We start from the raw sequence: 17,777 nt of genomic DNA, 5'->3' as shown, positions 1-17,777 counted from the left end.
TTCACAGTGCTCCCTGGGGATTAGGAAAAGACTCACAGTACAAAGAGGCAAGAATGATTAAGTATGAGACTGGCTCATAAATATGCCCTTCTCTTTTGAAAAAAAATAGCCAATATTAAATAAAAAAGTTGGATGATACTAAATCCATCCTAGAGATAAAGTTCTTGTTATAGATAATAGTTAGAATTTATGTTTTGCTCTTTTTTCCCAAGGTGGATAGGGTCAGAATGGCATTTTTCTCATTTTTGAGCCCTTGCATTGAGGCTCTGGTACACAGAGGACTTAGAAAACTCTAAGACATAAGGGTTAAGGTCAAGGCTTTTGAGTTAGTCAGATATGGGTTCAAATCCCAGCTCCATTCATATGGTCATCAAAACTTCCTATGTGCCATCCACTCTTGTAGACACTGGGGATATAACATCAGACAATATAGATAAGGCTGTTATTTACATGGAGCTTACATTCTAGTGGGGGGAGAGGGGATGTTAATGTTGAAAGAATAGCATAGTAATGTGATGGAAGTAATATGGCTGCCTTAGGTTGAGTAGTCAGGAAAAGTCTCTCTGAGAATAGACAATTGAACTAAGACCTGGATGATAAAAAGAGGCCAGCAATAAAAAGCATCTAGAAGAGCATTCCAGGCAGAAGTAACAGCAAGGGCAAAGGCCCTGAGGCAGGAACAGGCTTAAGCTTTTATAGAATGAATACCAGTGTGATTGAAGAAGAGTGAGCCAGGGAAAGAGTGAAAAGGTGAGGTTAGACAGGGTCAGTACATGTCAGGTCATGCAGCGGCTTTGTAGAAATTGAGCTAGTAATAATAATCATAGTAAGGCAAATAAGAAAGAAGGAAATTGAACACTTTGGGGTACACTGTATGGTACCAACTGAGGAATTTGGATCTCACTGGGCACAGGACTGTTACTGTAAGGTCTGAATGATGTGTTGCAAATAGAGCCTGAGGAGAAAAATTCCAAGAGCAGAGTACAGGGTGGCCATTTTCATCTATCATTACATTTCTAGACCTTGAATTTCTCTCCAGTTCTCTACTACAGCTACTGCTTTCTCACTGAACACAAATACACAAGTCCAGTATGACTCAACATTACCATCAAATGAGATGATTAAGCCACTCTAAATTTACTTGGTTAGGAGGAGGGTGGCTAAGGGTTAGGTTCCCTGGGGCTACATTGCTTCTTGGTTCACATAGTTTACTAACTTTTCTCTCTCTCTCTCTCTTTTTTTTTAATAGGGAGAGAAGTCTTATGGAAAGCCATGTGGAGGCCAAGACTGCAGTGGAGGCTGTAAATGCTTTCCTGAGAAAGGAGCGAGAGTAAGTTGCTTCTTCCATTGCTGAAAGACACATAGTCAGAGGAGTTGTGACTTGAAGTGTGTGTGTTTTCTTTAGAATTAGGCTGCTTAGAATTTACTCTTATGACTTCATCAAACAAGAAAAGTGATGAGGACCAGCTGGAAGGAGCTTTGCTAGCCAACTGAGAGGCAGAACTAGATTGGTCAAAGTCCCTGAGGGACCAGGAAGAGGTTTCCTTCATTGACTTAATGCCAAGGTTTCCTCAAGGTTTCATCTGAAGTACTTCCAAAAGCCAATTTGGTGGTGAAGAACCAGATTATGTTTGTAGATATACATAAATTTTCATAGCTCATTAAAAATTTTTTGTATTATTTTTTACTTTAGACAGAGAGAGTGCCAAGTGGGAGAGAGAAGCAGAGGGAGAGAAGGAGAGAATCTCAAGCAGGCTCCACGCTCAGCATGGAGCCCAACATGGGGATTGATCTCATGATCTCATAACTGTGAGATCATGACCCGACCTGAAATCAAGAGTCAGACACTCAACCCACTGAGCCACCCAGGCACTCCTCATAGCTCATTTGTATCAACTTGGTTCTTCTCTCTGGGAAACACGTGGTCCAATTGTTATCTACAGACTAGGGATGTGACTCGTCAAAAATCAAGGGTTTACAGGGTAGCCTTAACATCCAAAAATATGGATGACTATTGCACACAAAGAATGATTTATTGATATTACATTAAAACTTAGGATTTGTTTAAAAGCATGATGTGATGTATTCAGTGTCTTGTTCCTTATTAGCAATGCACAGTTCAAACAGTGCAGATTGCAATGAGCACAGTGCATTGGCACAGCATTTCCATCAGTCCCTGTATATGCATACAGGAAGCATTACTCCAGATAATTTGTACCTCTACTTCTCACAGAACAAACCTACATCTTTAGCGCGACTCATAAAAAAAAGCATTTGAGGGGATTCAATCTTGAAAAAATAAAATAGAATCTATGCTTCTGGGATTTATGGCCACCGTTTAGAATTCATATCTTCTGACTTACCGCATTGCGTCTGTAATCTCATCACACTCAAGCCTAAGAGCTTCCGCTGTCAAAGAGAGGTAGCATAAATAGGTCAACCAAACCCTCAAACCATAGCCAAACAGGGAACAGAGTGACCACTCCACCTTCTCTTTTGTTATCTTCCATTTAGAGTAAAGTGAAATATCAAACTATGCCAGAATTTGAAGGAAGAGAAAAAGCTGTCTCCTCATCAAAAGGGACAACAAGATCCATTATACATTAAAGGCATTGACTTAGAGAATCCTAAAATATCAGAAAGAGAAAGTATCTTAGTGAGCTTCTCATCTTATCCACCGATTGTACAGAGGAAGCAGAGTCTGAGAAGGAAAATGACTTCCTGGGGTTACACAGCAAATTGATGACAGATTCATACTATTACCTGGGTCCTTTGATTTCTTGCCTATTTACTTTTACCCACTGGTGCCTTCCAGAGAAGTCATGTTCACTGTAGTCACCAGGGCCCATGCCTTTGCCTCTGATCTACAATCAGGATACATTTCAGAAAACAGATAATTCTATAATAAATATATGAATATATTCTCAAGCAGCATGCAAGCGATATAGGCAAAGCAGAAGTCTCCTTTGAGACTCTAGTCCCTCTATTGTCTTCCGTGTCTTTCCCTGTACACAATCAGAAATATGTAGAAATATGAATAAAACTAGTTTCATTTTCTGTATTTTTTTCCCCAAACCCCATCCTAAGTATATATTCTGTGCCTTGTTTAGTTTTTGGATTTTTTAGCCATTTAATATGTTTTATTTTTAGAAAAACACATTTTTTAAGGTTTATTTTATTTATTTTGAGAGAGAAATAGAGCGTGTATGAGTGTGGAAGGGGCATAGAGAGAGGGGGAAAGAATCCCAAGAAGGTTACATGCTGTCAGCATGGAGCCTGACACAGGGCTCGAACTAACAAACTGTGAGATCATGACCTGAGCTGAAATCAAGAGTCAGCCACTTAACCAACAGAGCCACCCAGGCACCCTGCCATTTGATATGTTCTTAAGATCTTTTTCCCTATCCCTTAGTTTAACCCAGCCATTCATTCCCCTTTTGGTGAACACTTAGGTTTTTTCCCAAATGTTTGCCATTAAAAAAAAATGGCAGTGATACAGTGGAAATCCTTGAACAGATCTTGTTCTCATGTCTAGCATAGATACTAAGGATCAGAATTTCCAGATATAAGATAATAGATATTTTTAATTTTCAAAGCTAATGCTCACTTACCCTGTAAAACATTCCAATTTACATTCCCATCAGCATTGTACAAGAGCTCCCACGTTTCTATACCCTTGCCAATACTTGATATTTTTGCTGATATGGGTAAAATCATCCCAATTCCCAGACTGCATGTGATGTTGTTATTTGACATACTCATTGAACAAATTTTGTATTTCTTCTGCAAATCTCTTGGATATGTCCTCTACCTACTTTCATCATGGGTGATCCTTATTGACTTACTTTACCTCTGCAAAGGTATAATAAATAAAAATGGCCCAGGTGAAACTGATGAGATTTGAAGTTTGACACAAAAGGGCATTTCCTGGCAGGTTACAGGGGATATAGGAGGTGGTTGGTCAGACCCCACAACCAGGGAACTGAGAAGCAGATCCAGGCTGTTTGTTGGGTTGCAGAGCCTTTAAAAGTAGAAAATCTTTTTTTTTTTAATTTTTTTTCAACGTTTATTTATTTTTGGGACAGAGAGAGACAGAGCATGAACGGGGGAGGGGCAGAGAGAGAGGGAGACACAGAATCGGAAACAGGCTCCAGGCTCCGAGCCATCAGCCCAGAGCCTGACGCGGGGCTCGAACTCACGGACCGCGAGATTGTGACCTGGTTGAAGTCGGACGCTCAACCGACTGCGCCACCCAGGCGCCCCAGAAAATCTTTTTTTTTAACATTTATTCATTTTTGAGAGACAGAGAGAGACAGAGTGTGAGCAGGGGAGGGGTAAAGAGAGAGAGGGAGACACATAATCCAAAGCAGGCTCCAGGCTCTGAGCTGTCAGCACAGATCCCAATGTGGGGCTTGAACCCACGAACCGTGAGATCGTGACCTGAGCCGAAGTCAGACACTTAACTGACTGAGCCACCCAGGCACCCCAAAAGTAGAAAATCTTCTTATATATCTGAACAGAGGTTAGTCCTACACCAGATACACATGACTAAGGTGACCTCATTGTTTAACCTCTGGCTGCGATTTTGATCTTTGAAGATGGAAGACAGTGGACTTCCTCAGTATGGAGCTCTCATTTGGGTTCCAAACATCTGGAGCCCTAGTCTGTCTTCTCCTTTGAAAACATGAGTGGTTGAAGGGATGTGGGACTGAGGAAAATAAAATATCACCACAAGGATTTTTTTTCACTATTTAAAAGATTCAGAGTCTGCACAGTTAAACATGGTCCTAAAGTTTATTTGTGAAGTCTGAAGTTGCTGGGAACGTTTGTCAAGGTTATTGAGCCAGACCAAGCTGTATTTCATGAGTTAAGACCAGGGATGTCCTATTTCCCAGATAGATCAGGAGTCCGGTGCACGTGGGGCAGACCCTGTGAACACGGATGCTTGAAGCCGCCTGGGCCACCAGGTCCCTTTTAGTCTTTCCCCCCTACCCTCCTGCGTTCCCAGGGCCAAGCAGGATTGTTTAAACTGGCCCCAGCACTGTTGACCCTGCAGGGCAGCCTCTTGGTACCCCTTTTGTGCAGATGTCAGAAAAATTTGAGACTGTTTTCCTTAGCCGAGCAGCGGGCCCCATTCGGATTTCAAGCTGTTCCTCTCGAGCTCCGTGAGCTGGGAGGGGAACAGAACACTGGGTCATCCCTGAGATATGCTGCAGCCCTTGGCTGGCCCGTTTTCTGCCTTGGGGAAACATCAAGCACATAGCTTGCCAGGCAGCGTGTACTTTTCCTTTGCCAGAGGCCTCTTGAACTGACTAGGACATTTACACAACACCTAGCACTCCTGCACACAACTGCAATCCAACCCGTTTCTGGCTTATGCTCTCTCAAACTGCCTTCTTGAAAGTATGCCCTGTCTGGTAACAGCCTCTACCTAGCATTGCTGCACTGCTCTGTATGTTTCCAAAGCATCTTCTCCCAGGGTCCGTATGAGCTCCATGCAACAAGTAAAGAAACTAATAAGTGATTTTGCCCAAGCTCCCTAGCCTGTTAGTGGCTAAACTTTATTTAGCCTACGTTAGGAGAACAGCGACTTTATAAAATGGCACCCCTGCTAATGTTAAAGAAAGGGAGGGGCACCTGGGTGGCTCAGTCAGTTAAGTGTCAGAGCTCAGGTCAGGATCTCAAGGTTCGTGGGTTGGAGCCCTGTGTCGGGCTCTGTGCTGACAGCTCAGAGTCTGTAGCCTGCTTTGGATTCTGTGTCTCCCTCTTTCTCTGCCTCTCCCCCACTCCCGCTCTGTCTTGCTCTCTCTCAAAAATAAATAAACATTGAAAAAATAAGAAAGGATATTTTCCCCCCAGACATTGCAATTTGGACTTACTATTTGACTTTCAGTTTCCTGTCTCGGGGATATGTTTTATTTTATGGGAGAACTGTTCTTTGGACTTTTTCTCTTCCCTAGTATTTTTTTTTTTACATTAGATTGAACAAAATATATCACTTTTCCATTTTCATCTCTTCCCAAGTCTTCCCTACTGGATTTGCAAGCTACCTCTGCATTGTTTTCCATCGGCGTGTTTGAATCAGGAACAGGTGGGACTGTTCTGTTCTGAGCCTGTTATTCCTTAATACTATTGCAGGGGTGCCTGGGTGGCTCAGTTGGTTAAGCTTCTGACTTTGTCTCAGGTCGTGATCTCAAGGTCCGTGGGTTTGAGCCCTGCATAGGGCTCTGTGCTGACAGCTCAGAACCTGGAGCCTGCTTCAGGTTTTGTGTCTCCCTCTCTCTCTGACCCTGTCCCGCTTGTGCTCTGTCTCTCTCTTTCTCTCTCTGAAAAATGAACATTAAAAAATTTTAATATTATTTCAGAATTTTCCCTGTTTTAACAGTGTTCTGGCATTTATACATCACATTGAGCTCCTAATTATCCATGCCATCTAAAGGAACATTATCATAGATTATCCCAAGCCACAGGGAATATTTGGATTCCTCCCAACCCCTATAAGGGCTGTGTGCCCCTGTTTTGCGGCTATGTCCTAGCTAGAGAGTTACGCGTGAAACAGCACAGATTTCTTAAATCCTCATCTCATGCCTGCATCCTGCTGCTTCTCTGTCAGAAACTGTGTGTTTCCCATGAATTCCAGGACCAGATGCATTAACCACTAAGTTTTTGTTTTGTCTTGTTTTGTTTTTGTTTTTGTTTTTGTTTTTGTTTTTACTCTCCTCCTGCAAACAGCTGGCGTTCCCTGTGTCAGCTGCCTGGTTCCATGGCTACCAAGAGGCCTCTCCATTGGCTCCTGATTTAGGCAATGTTTATGTGCATCTTTCCCTTCTCCCTATGTACCCACCCCCCCACACCCCTGTGCAGACCAACCACTGCTACACACACCAATGTCCTTATCCTCTAACTGCTCCACAGTCAGAGCTCATATTGCACATGACCTCCTTGGGTGGCCAGGCCTTGCTCCAGCTGCCTGCACTCAAGCTTCTTGCCTTCATTGCCCCACCTACTCTTCAGCCCTCCACGGGCTGGCCTCACTGCAAACACTGGTCACCAGTAACCAGCTTGGTGCCAAACCCAAAGAACATTTTTCATTTTAAAAAAAATCTTCCTTCACTTCTCTACCGCACGAGATACCTTCTTCTTTCCTGAAACTCTCTGTTCCCTTGGATTTCATAGTGTTCTCTCCTAGTTTTTTCCCTACAATTTGGGACTCCCCAGGGTTTTGTCCTCATCCTATTTCTCTTCTCGCTGTAGGCCTCTCCCAAAGTAGTTTCATATATGCCAGGGATTTCCACTCCCACCAATACAATGATAAATATTAAATCTGTATCTTTCGCTCAGACCTTTTTCCTTAGCTTCAGGTCAGCACAGTCAATTTCTGCTTGGATTTCTACTTGCACCACAACCATACGTCATACAGAATTCAACTATCAATCCCCACCAGACGTGTCCCTTTCTAAGTCTTAGCTATGTCTTCTCTATCTCAGCAAATGGCCCCACCAAGCACTTTATTTGCTCAAGCCAGAAACCTGGGAATTGTTTTTTCTTTTCTTCACTACCACCTCCAATTCATCTTCACATTCTGCCCACATCTTCCTAAATAAAGCCCAAATTCATCCACTCTTCTCCATACCTGTCTGTCCACTCCAGACCTGTATAATGTCTTGTCTGAATTACCCTAATAGCCTCCAGACTGGTCTCCGAATCACCAGTCTCACTCTTTTCCATTCATTTGCCACTCTGCTATCATAATCTTTCCAAAACATAAATATGATCATGAAACTCTTGCTCAAAATCCTTCAGTGGCTCCCCATAGATCTCACAATAAAATCTTAGTTCTAGTAGGGCTTACAAAGTCCTCTGTGGCCTGGAACTTCACTGCTTCTCCAACATTATCTCTCGTTGGAGCCTCCTCCTTCGGAAAACAAAGCCAGGACATACACATGAGCTGAACTCTTTACAGTTCAGACAACCTGCTGTTATTTCATAAGATCTAGGGTTTCTACCTGCTATTCCATTTCCATGTACTCTCCTTCCACTAGCTCTACCCTCTCTCTGCTGACTTGCTTCTATTTACCCATTCTTTAAAACCTTACACAGGTTTTAGAACCTCCTCATGAAGCTTTCCACCATATGCAAGGCTGAGGTTATCTACGTTCTCTTCATTCCCTTCATGCTGAACACAGCAATCTATATTGACTTGTCTGCCCTCCCCTATATTATGAATTCCTAAAGGACAGACACAGGGTTATTTTAGACTCTGAAGGGGCAGTAGGCACTACAAACAGTTTCATGAATGACTGGCCAACTGTCCAACCAATTTGGTGAGTATGGGTCTAGCCCTACTTTCCACATCCTGGGTTGGCCATGAAGTTGCCATGAAGCAGATGAGAATGCGCTGTCTAGGGAGGAATCCCTCCTGCTAAAAGAAGGCAAGGAGCCAGGGCAGTCATTTCCGTATCATTTTTAGATCCCGTTAGCCATAAGGGCCCCAGCTCTTTTCCACTCTGGTTCCTATAGCTTGCTTTGGGATTCTGTTCTACCTAACTCCTCAGAATTTTTGACCCTGACCTTTTTTTTTGTCTGATTGCTTTTTAATCTGTGCCTGCCAAGGCAAGGGACTTGGCAGAATGCTTTTATTTTGCTACCAGCAATTGGTCCTTCCTCCAAGATGAGGACATTCTTAAATAATTGTGAGTCAAAGATAATCACAGACTTTCTTTTTGACATTGATTGCATTCTCCTCTCCACCAAACCTTTTGCTTAAAGCCTCTTAGCTTTATGCAAAGTTGATGGTCTTCAGTTTCCCTTGTTTTGCTCCCTTGTGGGAGGAGAGGAATAGCCTTTGTGCAGGGAAGTAGCCATTGGGTAGTACTAGGGGGGAGATAAAAAAAAATTAAAAGTCTCTGTGTATTTAAATATACTGTAGTTATTTAGATCGAGGATAATTGATGATAATGTTAAAGTGTAGTGTCTCGAGCTGAATCAAGATGCATTCATAGCCCAGCAGATGTTTGTGGTTATCTTAATCCCTTCTTTGATCATTTTGGGGTAGTGTGGGATTTGTGGAATATATTATCCATACTAGTGAGGGAGGCTTCTGTTAGAAAGGAGCCAAAGAGCTGGAGGAGAAGATAGTACACAGCTATGGAATCAAGAGCACCGCTCTAGATATCCAGAGACCCAAGTGCCATGCCTGAGCGTTGCTAACTAGATGACTTTGGGCTGATGCTTCCCCTTCTCAGGGTCTTTGTTTACCTATCAGTAAAATGAAGAGCTTGTGCTGAGTAACCTCAAGATACCCACCAGCTCGGATCGTCTAAGTCAGACACTGTTACTGTACTGTACTGTGACAGTTCCTTTCCCCTAAAGTGTCTTCTCGTGCTCTCTAGTGTTGCCGTGAGATTTGGAAGGCAGTGTTTGACAGTGTTCTACCATGTGGAGTAATGTCCTGGCAGCTGCCTCCGATGTAAATCACTTGCTGTGGCTTTTTACTGCTGGTGCTGGAAGCTCCGAACAGGTGAAGTTGCACTCCTGCAGGAATGTACAGTCCTCCCCCTCCTTGGTCATCTGACTGGTGTGACTTGAAAAGTATCACAGGGCTATCTCCTCACCATCCACACACCCCAAATATTTTCCCTGCCTTGCCTGGGAATCACTCTTCTTACAGTTATGGCTTCATAGACCCACTCTTTAGGTTAATTGTTGCTCTACCCTTGCATTGCTTGAATAAGTTACATAGACTATTCTGACGAGAGGAGGCAGGTGCACACTGTGCACCTGGTGAGGAGTTGTGTGCACAAACCTTTTGAGACCACTTAGTTTTCCTTGGCCTGGCTTGCTAACCAATATGTCAGAGACATTGGATATCAAGCCTTGGGTGAGCTTCTTGCATGCCAGTGTGTGACATATTCTCTCCTCACGGAGTCTGTCCTCATCTTCCCTTGTCAGCTGTTTACCCCTTTCTGAACTTCCTCCTTTCTCCATCCATGCTTCCTCACCTCTTGCTTCAGCATTTCTAGCTGTCCATCCCTCCTTACCATTTGCTCCACTGTGGCCTTCTCACTCAGTTCCTCCCCTCTGCCTTTAGTTCCCTGGGATCATTTCTTGTGGTACCAGTCCTTTTTGTCATCTATCAAAAGGCATGAGAACTACAGCAGCAGGACATCAGAAAGAGTTGCTATGGGGGTGCCTGGGTGGCTCAGTCAGTTAGGTATCCAACTCTTGGTTTTGGGTCAGGTCATGATCTCACGGTTTGTGAGTTCGAGCCCTGTGTCAGGCTCTGTGCTGACAGTACAGAGCCTGCTTGGGATTCTCTCTCTCTCTCTCTCTCTCTCTCTACTCCTTCCCCACTCATGAGCTCTCTAAATAAATAAATGAATAAATAAATAAATAAATAAATAAATAAAACTTAAAAACAAAGGAAGAGTTGCTGTGATGTACTTTATAGATGCATACCCACTTATCCGGAGATTCTAAACCTCAGAGCCTGGATGAGTGGTCTTCAAAATTGGAGGGGGGAGGAGTGCAGTGCATGGAAGTCAGTCCATAAGGGTGTAAATATTACAACTTCCAACTTAAGTTGAGAAAGTCTAGAAAGCAATTAAGATTTGGATTAAGTTATTTAATTTCTGTAAAGTGTTTAAAACTGTATGTGGCAGGGGCGCCTGGGGGCTCAGTTGGTTGAGCGTCCGACTTCGACTCAGGTCATGATCTCACAGCTCGTGAGTTTGAGCCCTGCATCAGACTCTGTGCTGACAGCTTGGAGCCTGGAGCCTGCTTCAGATTCTGTGTCTCCCTCTCTCTCTGCCCATAACCCACTCGCATCCTGTCTCTGTCTCTTCAAAAATAAATAAACATTAAAAAATTTTTTAAATTAAAAAAAAAAACAGTGTGTGGCACACTAAGCACTAGTGTTCGTGTTAGCTATTATTACTGCTATTTTAAGCCTTTCAAATGTGTAATACACAGGCATCCTCACCAGGTGGGGGCCTGTCTTCACCTTTCCAGTTGCATATGCTCCATAGGTATTCCAAGGGAAGAGTGGGAGCCCACAAGATAGAAGGGGTGACCCTGGGGCCCTCACATTTTTTCCCTATATGTGTACCAGAGATATTGCTATTTCCTGGGGCCCAGTTAAGTGGATTTATGGTTTATATTGTCTAACTCCATTAACCCTCACAAAATGGATAGTTTAAGAAGACTCCTACAAATAAACCATATATTGAAGATAATACTAACAACGTAAGCATGTAAAGATGGCAGTGATCACACTTCTACTCCTAGACCGAGTTTTTCCATCAGTTTCATTAAAAGGTTAAAGCTAATTATATCAGACAAGAAGTTGGCAAAAAAGTAATGCAAGAATAATCAAGAAGACTATATAAAATATGGATTTATACCCATTCTCAATAATGAAAATTCTTGTCCTAAGTGTATATAGAATCTTGAAATGTTAGCTAAAAATATAATGAAGCCATCCTGACAAGACATTTGACATGCTATTTATTTCATCTTCTTACATTTTCTATTTATTATGTGTTTCATAATATATATGTAGAGTAGGACATGTATATGATTTAAGTAATTATTCATAACATTGTGTGTAATATATTTATATATATTATATTTATATATATTATATATATTTTATATATATATATATATATTATACAGAGAGACAAAGATAAAGAGAAGAAGCATGCTCAAATTTTTTAACCTGAGAAAAGTATGCAATCAAAGTTTTAGAGGCCACTGACCTAGACCATATTTACAATAGGTGGGGACCCACAAGCAGAGGCAAAAGAACTTTAAGTAAGAGAAAAATAACTATCTTGTTGTCTTTTGCTCTTTCCCTGTAGAATGGCCATGCCACCAACTTTAGAGCTCTACCTTGGCAACTTTATATAAAATAAAGCAATAGGGATATCAGGAGTTGGGAAACGTGAGGCAGTAAAGAAATTTTAAAATCATAAAATTTCAAGCCTAGAAGGTTGGATCCAAGCCCTAAGTGACATATCACAGTTTATAAAAGGCTTTCTCAGCATGCTTGTGAAATCCCTTACCCTCACTCTAAATATGAAGACTTTTAGAAGAAAAAGTTTCAGAGAGGTTAAGAGACTTTCCCAAGGTCCTTTGTAAGAAGCATAGCTGGATTCGAAAGAAATATTCCATTCTCCTGCTCAGTGTTCTTTCCATCATGCCAAATGTCCTCTTAATCCCATGGCCATAATCAGATGAGCCAATTTTGGCTGGATGGTTGTAAATGGAGGGACACTTGTGGTGGAGAAAATCTGCTAAGACATAGACCAGGTATCAGTAAATGAGTAGTCCTTCCCCACACCTAGTGAGAAATAACTCCTAACTGTGTGGATAGCATCTGTTTATACTCTTGTGTGGGTTTTAAAATGTTTTCCTAATACTCCTGTCTTTTAAAAGTTAAAGAAATATGGGGTGCCTGGGTGGCTCGGTCGGTTGAGCGTCTGACTTTGGCTCAAGTCATGATCTCATGGTTCATGAGTTCACGCCCTGCATTGGGCTCTGTTCTGATAGCTTGGAGCCTGGAGACCGCAGCCTGCTTTGGATTCTATGTTTCCCTCTCTCTCTGCCCTTCCCTCTCCTCCTCCCTCTCTCTCTCTCTCTCTTTGTCTCTCTCTCTCTCTCAAAAATAAACATTAAAAATGTGTTTAATAAAATAATTTAAAAAATAAAATAAAAGTTAAAGAAATAAAACACATGCATAAGGAAAGCCTGGATTTCATCTGTGACTACACATTTTGCCAGGAGGAGTCATGTCAGTCTTTATAGTTCTGGTGTAGGTCCCTCCCTCTATGTAGGCCACTCATTGTACGGAAGTTCACTGCAATGGAGTTAGAAATGTGTGTAGATGAAATTACCAAGAATATATCAGGGAAGTAATTTGGTGTCTATTCTTAGAAGCCTTGTCTTAATATAAGTCTTGCAAGAATGTTCGAGAAAATTAATTGCATGGCATCTCTCTTAAGCTATAGCAGAAGTGGATGGGAAAAAATGTGCACTGCTTTGCAGAAATTTGCTTCACTGTCATCTCTTCAAAAGAGCTTTTATTTTAACAAATGGGGCACATAGCCATTTGTTTAATGACTACCTTTATTTATAGAGGTAGAAGTCCTAGACTATGTTCTGTATTTTGTTTTCCTCATTGTGCTGTGTGAGACTCAAGCCCATTAGACAAGATTTAAGAAAGCACTCTGGGGGCTAAATATTGGTGCAGGCACTGTGGGGAATGCAAACATATTACAAGTGCCAGACCTCATTTAGGGAGACTACACACACACACACACACACACACACACAACAGTGCTTCACTACACAGCACTACATCTGATTGGAAATCTGAAAGGCAGAGCACAAGTCCTTAAAAGGAGATATTGGTATGGACTGGAGTGATTAAGCAAAGTATTTTTTTAAGTTTATTTATTTATCTGAGAGAGAGAGAGTGCCCACGTGTACAACTGGAGAAGGGGCAAAGAGAGAGGAAAGAGAGAGAGAGAATCCCAAGCAGGCCCTGCACTGCCAGCACAGAGCCCAATGTAAGTCTCGAACTCATGAACTGTGAGATCATGACCTGAGCCAGAGTCAGACGCTAACTGACTGAGCCACCCAGGTTTCCCGACCAAACTATTTTTTTAATATTATAACAAAAATGTTTCTTTATGAAGATTCATTTGGTGGGGGTTGTGCAGGGTGGATTGGAGTGCCAGACATAATAGTAAGTAGAATGCTCCCTATTTTTATTTTTTTTAATTTTATTTATTTATTAATTTTAATTTTTTTTAACATTTATTTATTTTTGAGACAGAGAGAGACAGAGCATGAACGGGGGAGGGTCAGAGAGAGAGAGGGAGACACAGAATCTGAAACAGGCTCCAGGCTCTGAGCAGTCAGCACAGAGCCCGACGCGGGGCTCGAACTCACATACCACGAGATCGTGACCTGAGCTGAAGTCGGATGCTTAACCAGCTGAGCCACCCAGGCGCCCCTTTTATTTATTTATTTTGAAAGAAAGAGAGTGTGTATGGGAGGGGCAGAGAGAGAGGGAAAGACAGAGAATCCCAGGCAGGCTCCATGATGTCAGCGTGAGAGCCTGACATAGGGCTTGAACTCATGAACCGTGAGATCATGACCTGAGCTGAAATCCAGAGGGTCCCTATTTTTAAAGGTTAAGTGGCATATCCAAAATCCCCTAGAACACCAGAATGGAAACTTTGCATCATTTTCTGCTGCTCAGATCCTATCTTTCTTTGAATGATTCTCTCCAATCATAAACACACACATAGACACACATGTACCTTAACCTAAAATAGTGATTTGATAATGAGGGCTTGTCTTCACGTTAGATGAGTGTATAACCTTTTCATTGTTTTTAATCAGCTGGAAGAGAGTGCTAGCTTCCTTTCCTCACATTCCTCTGACTCCTTGGAAATGAGTATCTCCATGAATTAGTCCCTACTGATCCCAAATGAGGAAAATTCATCCCCAAACCCAGTGAAGTCGGCAGCACTGAGGTGAGCCTTGTCTTGATTAAAGAGAAGATTGCCATGCCCAGTGAGAAAAGGCCAACCCCATAGCTCCTGAAAGAGCTTCTGTTGCCTAACTTGACACGTTTTGTTACAGAAGTTATGAGTGAAAGGTAGGGTTTGGGAATCATGGAAGAAGGAAGTCATTGTTTCCCGTGAGACAAATTCTGAAGCTTGGTCAGCAGCAGTATCTGCAGTGTACCTCAGAATTGTGTCCTTAGGCTGAATCACCAGCTGTGACCATAGCAGGCTCATTCTGTGGATGTTAACTAAGCACTCGGCTTTGCTATGACAGCTTTTACATGTTTTCATCCTCAGTTTTACAAGCTTAGTTTTAGTCTTTAATTTTGGAAAACCCAAAGGGAAAAAAAATGCTCATTCCTTTGGATCTCAGGGAGATTACTGTATATGTTTGGTTATTGTCCATATCAAAGAAACCATGATCTCTGTCCTTGTGTATGTCTTTGCCAGTTCAAGTAATTGTAGTGACTTGGCATTCCACTGTTTTAGTTGGGTTCCCTCTTGGAGCTGACACCAGTCACTGATTGCTGCCCTCTTCGCATGTTGCTGGGGGAATGCCAGCAAGGCTAGGAGCAAAGGAGGGAGCTAGGGAGAAACATGCTGTGGGGCCCAGAATGGAATGAGGGGTAACCAGGGTTCAGGAGCCAGGTTTCCCCAGAGAGAGACAAAAAGAAAGCAAACAAAAGGAAGAGACAGGTCTAAACAGGCTCCCCAGACAGGGCCCCTTTGCTGTAAGAACAGAGCCTTAAACTTCACAAAGCTCAGGGAGGGAAGGGAGCCAGGGGTTAAACATAGCCTTTGCAATTCACCTGAAGAATTATTAACTGAGCATACACAGAGAGAAAAGCTACACATGTTCATATAGACCAACATTTATTTTTCTTAAAACCCATTCAGACACTCCATGAACTCAGAAATGTATCTAAGCCTGCAAGTCCACATCGATATTGATCCCTACAAACCTGAAAAGTGCCGACCCCTACACAGATAGAAACATAGAGACTCAGAGAGATTCAGCAGGGCGAAGACACCCTCAGCCTCATGATGCCTAACATAGACTGGTGTTTAAGATATGTGATGGAGAGTTTAGTGACCTCATAAAATCCATTATTGGAAGCATGACCCATGGCTCCAGTGACTGACACCACAGTAAGGCAAACTTCTCTCTGAGTTTTACCTTCCAAATCAAATCAAAACCTAGCTAGAGCTCTGAGATCAAGATGGAAGCCTGTCTCCTTCCTCCCTTGTGAAGTGAGGAACCGGGCTTGAAGGCCTCTGGGGCTCCCTGGAAGAACCGGAGTGTGGAGTGTCACAGATCCCCCTGCCCCCTCCATCCTCCAGGCTCATTTATGGCCTAATGACAAAATGCCCCCACTCTGACCAGCTCCCAGAGGGCCTCTACCAGTCCCCAGCTTCCCAGATTCCTGAGGGGAACTTGATCTGGCCCAGGGGCCTGCACCGGCTCTTCACATCGTCCCTAGAAGTCCCTGCTCCTTGGGAGCCCCCAGCACAGAGCTCACTCCCATACCCAGCCAGCCCCACGGAGGCACAGGAGGCCGGGTCTCTGAGGGAACCTCTCAGGGTCAGTTGCAAGGGTGCCACACAGGTGAGGGGGCCCTGCCGAGGCCAGCAGGAGTGACAGAACTTCCTCCCCAGCCCAAGGGGGAGGTGGCCACTCCACCTGAAGCAGCTCAGGGTGACCATAAACCACTTACTGCTGCCCCACTGTGCCCGTGGCCCAAACTAGAGTGGCCCTTGGCCCTTTGCAATGGGAGAAACGAAAGCAAACACAGCTTGGGAACTTTGGACCAGCTTCCAAACTGAAGGTCCTCAAGTGTTCCTTGTCCCTCATCCCCAATAAAAAGCATTTGCCTCATGAAAAAAGGGAAGACATGTAGACTCTCAGGACATCAGAGCCAGTCGTCACTTTAGGAATCATCTAGTCAAACCATTTCTCTTACATATGGGAGTCCAGACTGGGGAAAAACTCCAGGAGTTTTTTTTTTAAACTCCTTTTCTTTTTTTATGAGGGTCAGGTGTATGTGTGTGTGTGGGGGGGGGGTGGTTGGAAGAATGGGAGGAGAGAGAGAAAGAAAGAGAGAAATATTGATTTCAGAGACTATATGCAAGCCCAAACCACAGAACTTGTAAGCAGGAATGCACTTACTTGCCCCAGTGGCCAGATACTCTTTGTACTTTCCAGAAATCCACAGAGACCCAGAAGAGGGAAGGGGAAATTTGTCATCTTCATAGTACAAATAAGCCCAGTGGCTGAGAACACAGGTTTTGGAGCCAAATAAACCAATCATTTAAGACCCGGCTGTATCATTTACTAGATGTGTGATCATTACCCTGTGTACTCTTGTCCCCCAGGGAATATTTGGCCAGGTCTGGAAACATTCTTGATTGCTATAATTGGTGGGGTGCTACTGGCATCTAGTGGGTAGAGGACAAGGACGCTATGAAACATCCTACAATGCACAGGACACTTTCCCACAACATGGAATTATCTGGCCCAACATGTCAAGATGTCAAGGTTGAAAAACTCTACATCAAGCAAAGGGCTTAACCATTCTGAGCTTCAGTTTCTTCATCTGTGAACTGGAGTAATAGTAACTCTCTCACAGGGTTGTTATGATCACTGTAGAGGCATGATATTAATACACATAAAGCAATTGGGATAGCTCCTGACACCAAGTTAGTGCTCCATTAATTATTAGCTATTAGTATGATCAGAGCCTCCCTTAACTTTATGTTCTCCTACAGTTACCATCCCATTTCTCTGCTTCTCTTCCACCATAACCCCTTGAAATAGCTGTTTAGGGGCACCTGGGTGGTTCAGTCAGTTTAGTGTCTGACTTTGGCTCAGGTCATGATCTCATGGTTCATGAGTTCGAGCCCCACGTTGGGCTCACTTCTGTCAGGCTGTCAGCACAGACCCTGCTCTGGATCCTTTGTCCGCCTCTCTCTGCCCCTCCCCCACTTGTCATCTCCCAAAAATAAATAATGAAAAAAAAGAAGTAGCTGTTTATGCTGAAAATCTTCTTTTCCCATGCTCTCTAAAATCTACTCTAATCATTGCCACCACTCTTTTCTCATAAAGGTCACCGGTGACATCTACGTTGTTAATTCCAATGATCAGCTCTCAGGTTTCTTGCTTGGCCTACCACCAGCATTTGAAATGATTTTTCACTCTCT

The 17,777-nt window shown here is 43.0% G+C and overlaps 1 protein-coding gene across 3 annotated transcripts in view; it reads left to right on the top strand.

Annotated features, from left to right (window-relative positions):
* Nucleotides 1-17,777, top strand: part of COL4A6 (collagen type IV alpha 6 chain) — a 322,473-nt gene that overhangs the window by 144,336 nt on the left and 160,360 nt on the right. For all 3 annotated transcript variants that reach the window (XM_047844389.1, XM_047844388.1, XM_047844387.1), the window contains exon 3: nt 1,250-1,330. In XM_047844389.1, the coding sequence (XP_047700345.1) occupies nt 1,250-1,330 (81 nt within the window). The remainder of the gene's footprint in view (nt 1-1,249; nt 1,331-17,777) is intronic.

Source organism: Prionailurus viverrinus, chromosome X (assembly GCF_022837055.1).
Source record: "Prionailurus viverrinus isolate Anna chromosome X, UM_Priviv_1.0, whole genome shotgun sequence".
NCBI lineage: Eukaryota > Metazoa > Chordata > Mammalia > Carnivora > Felidae > Prionailurus > Prionailurus viverrinus.
Note: the sequence above shows the minus strand (reverse complement) of the source record. Positions and strands in the feature narration are given on the sequence as shown.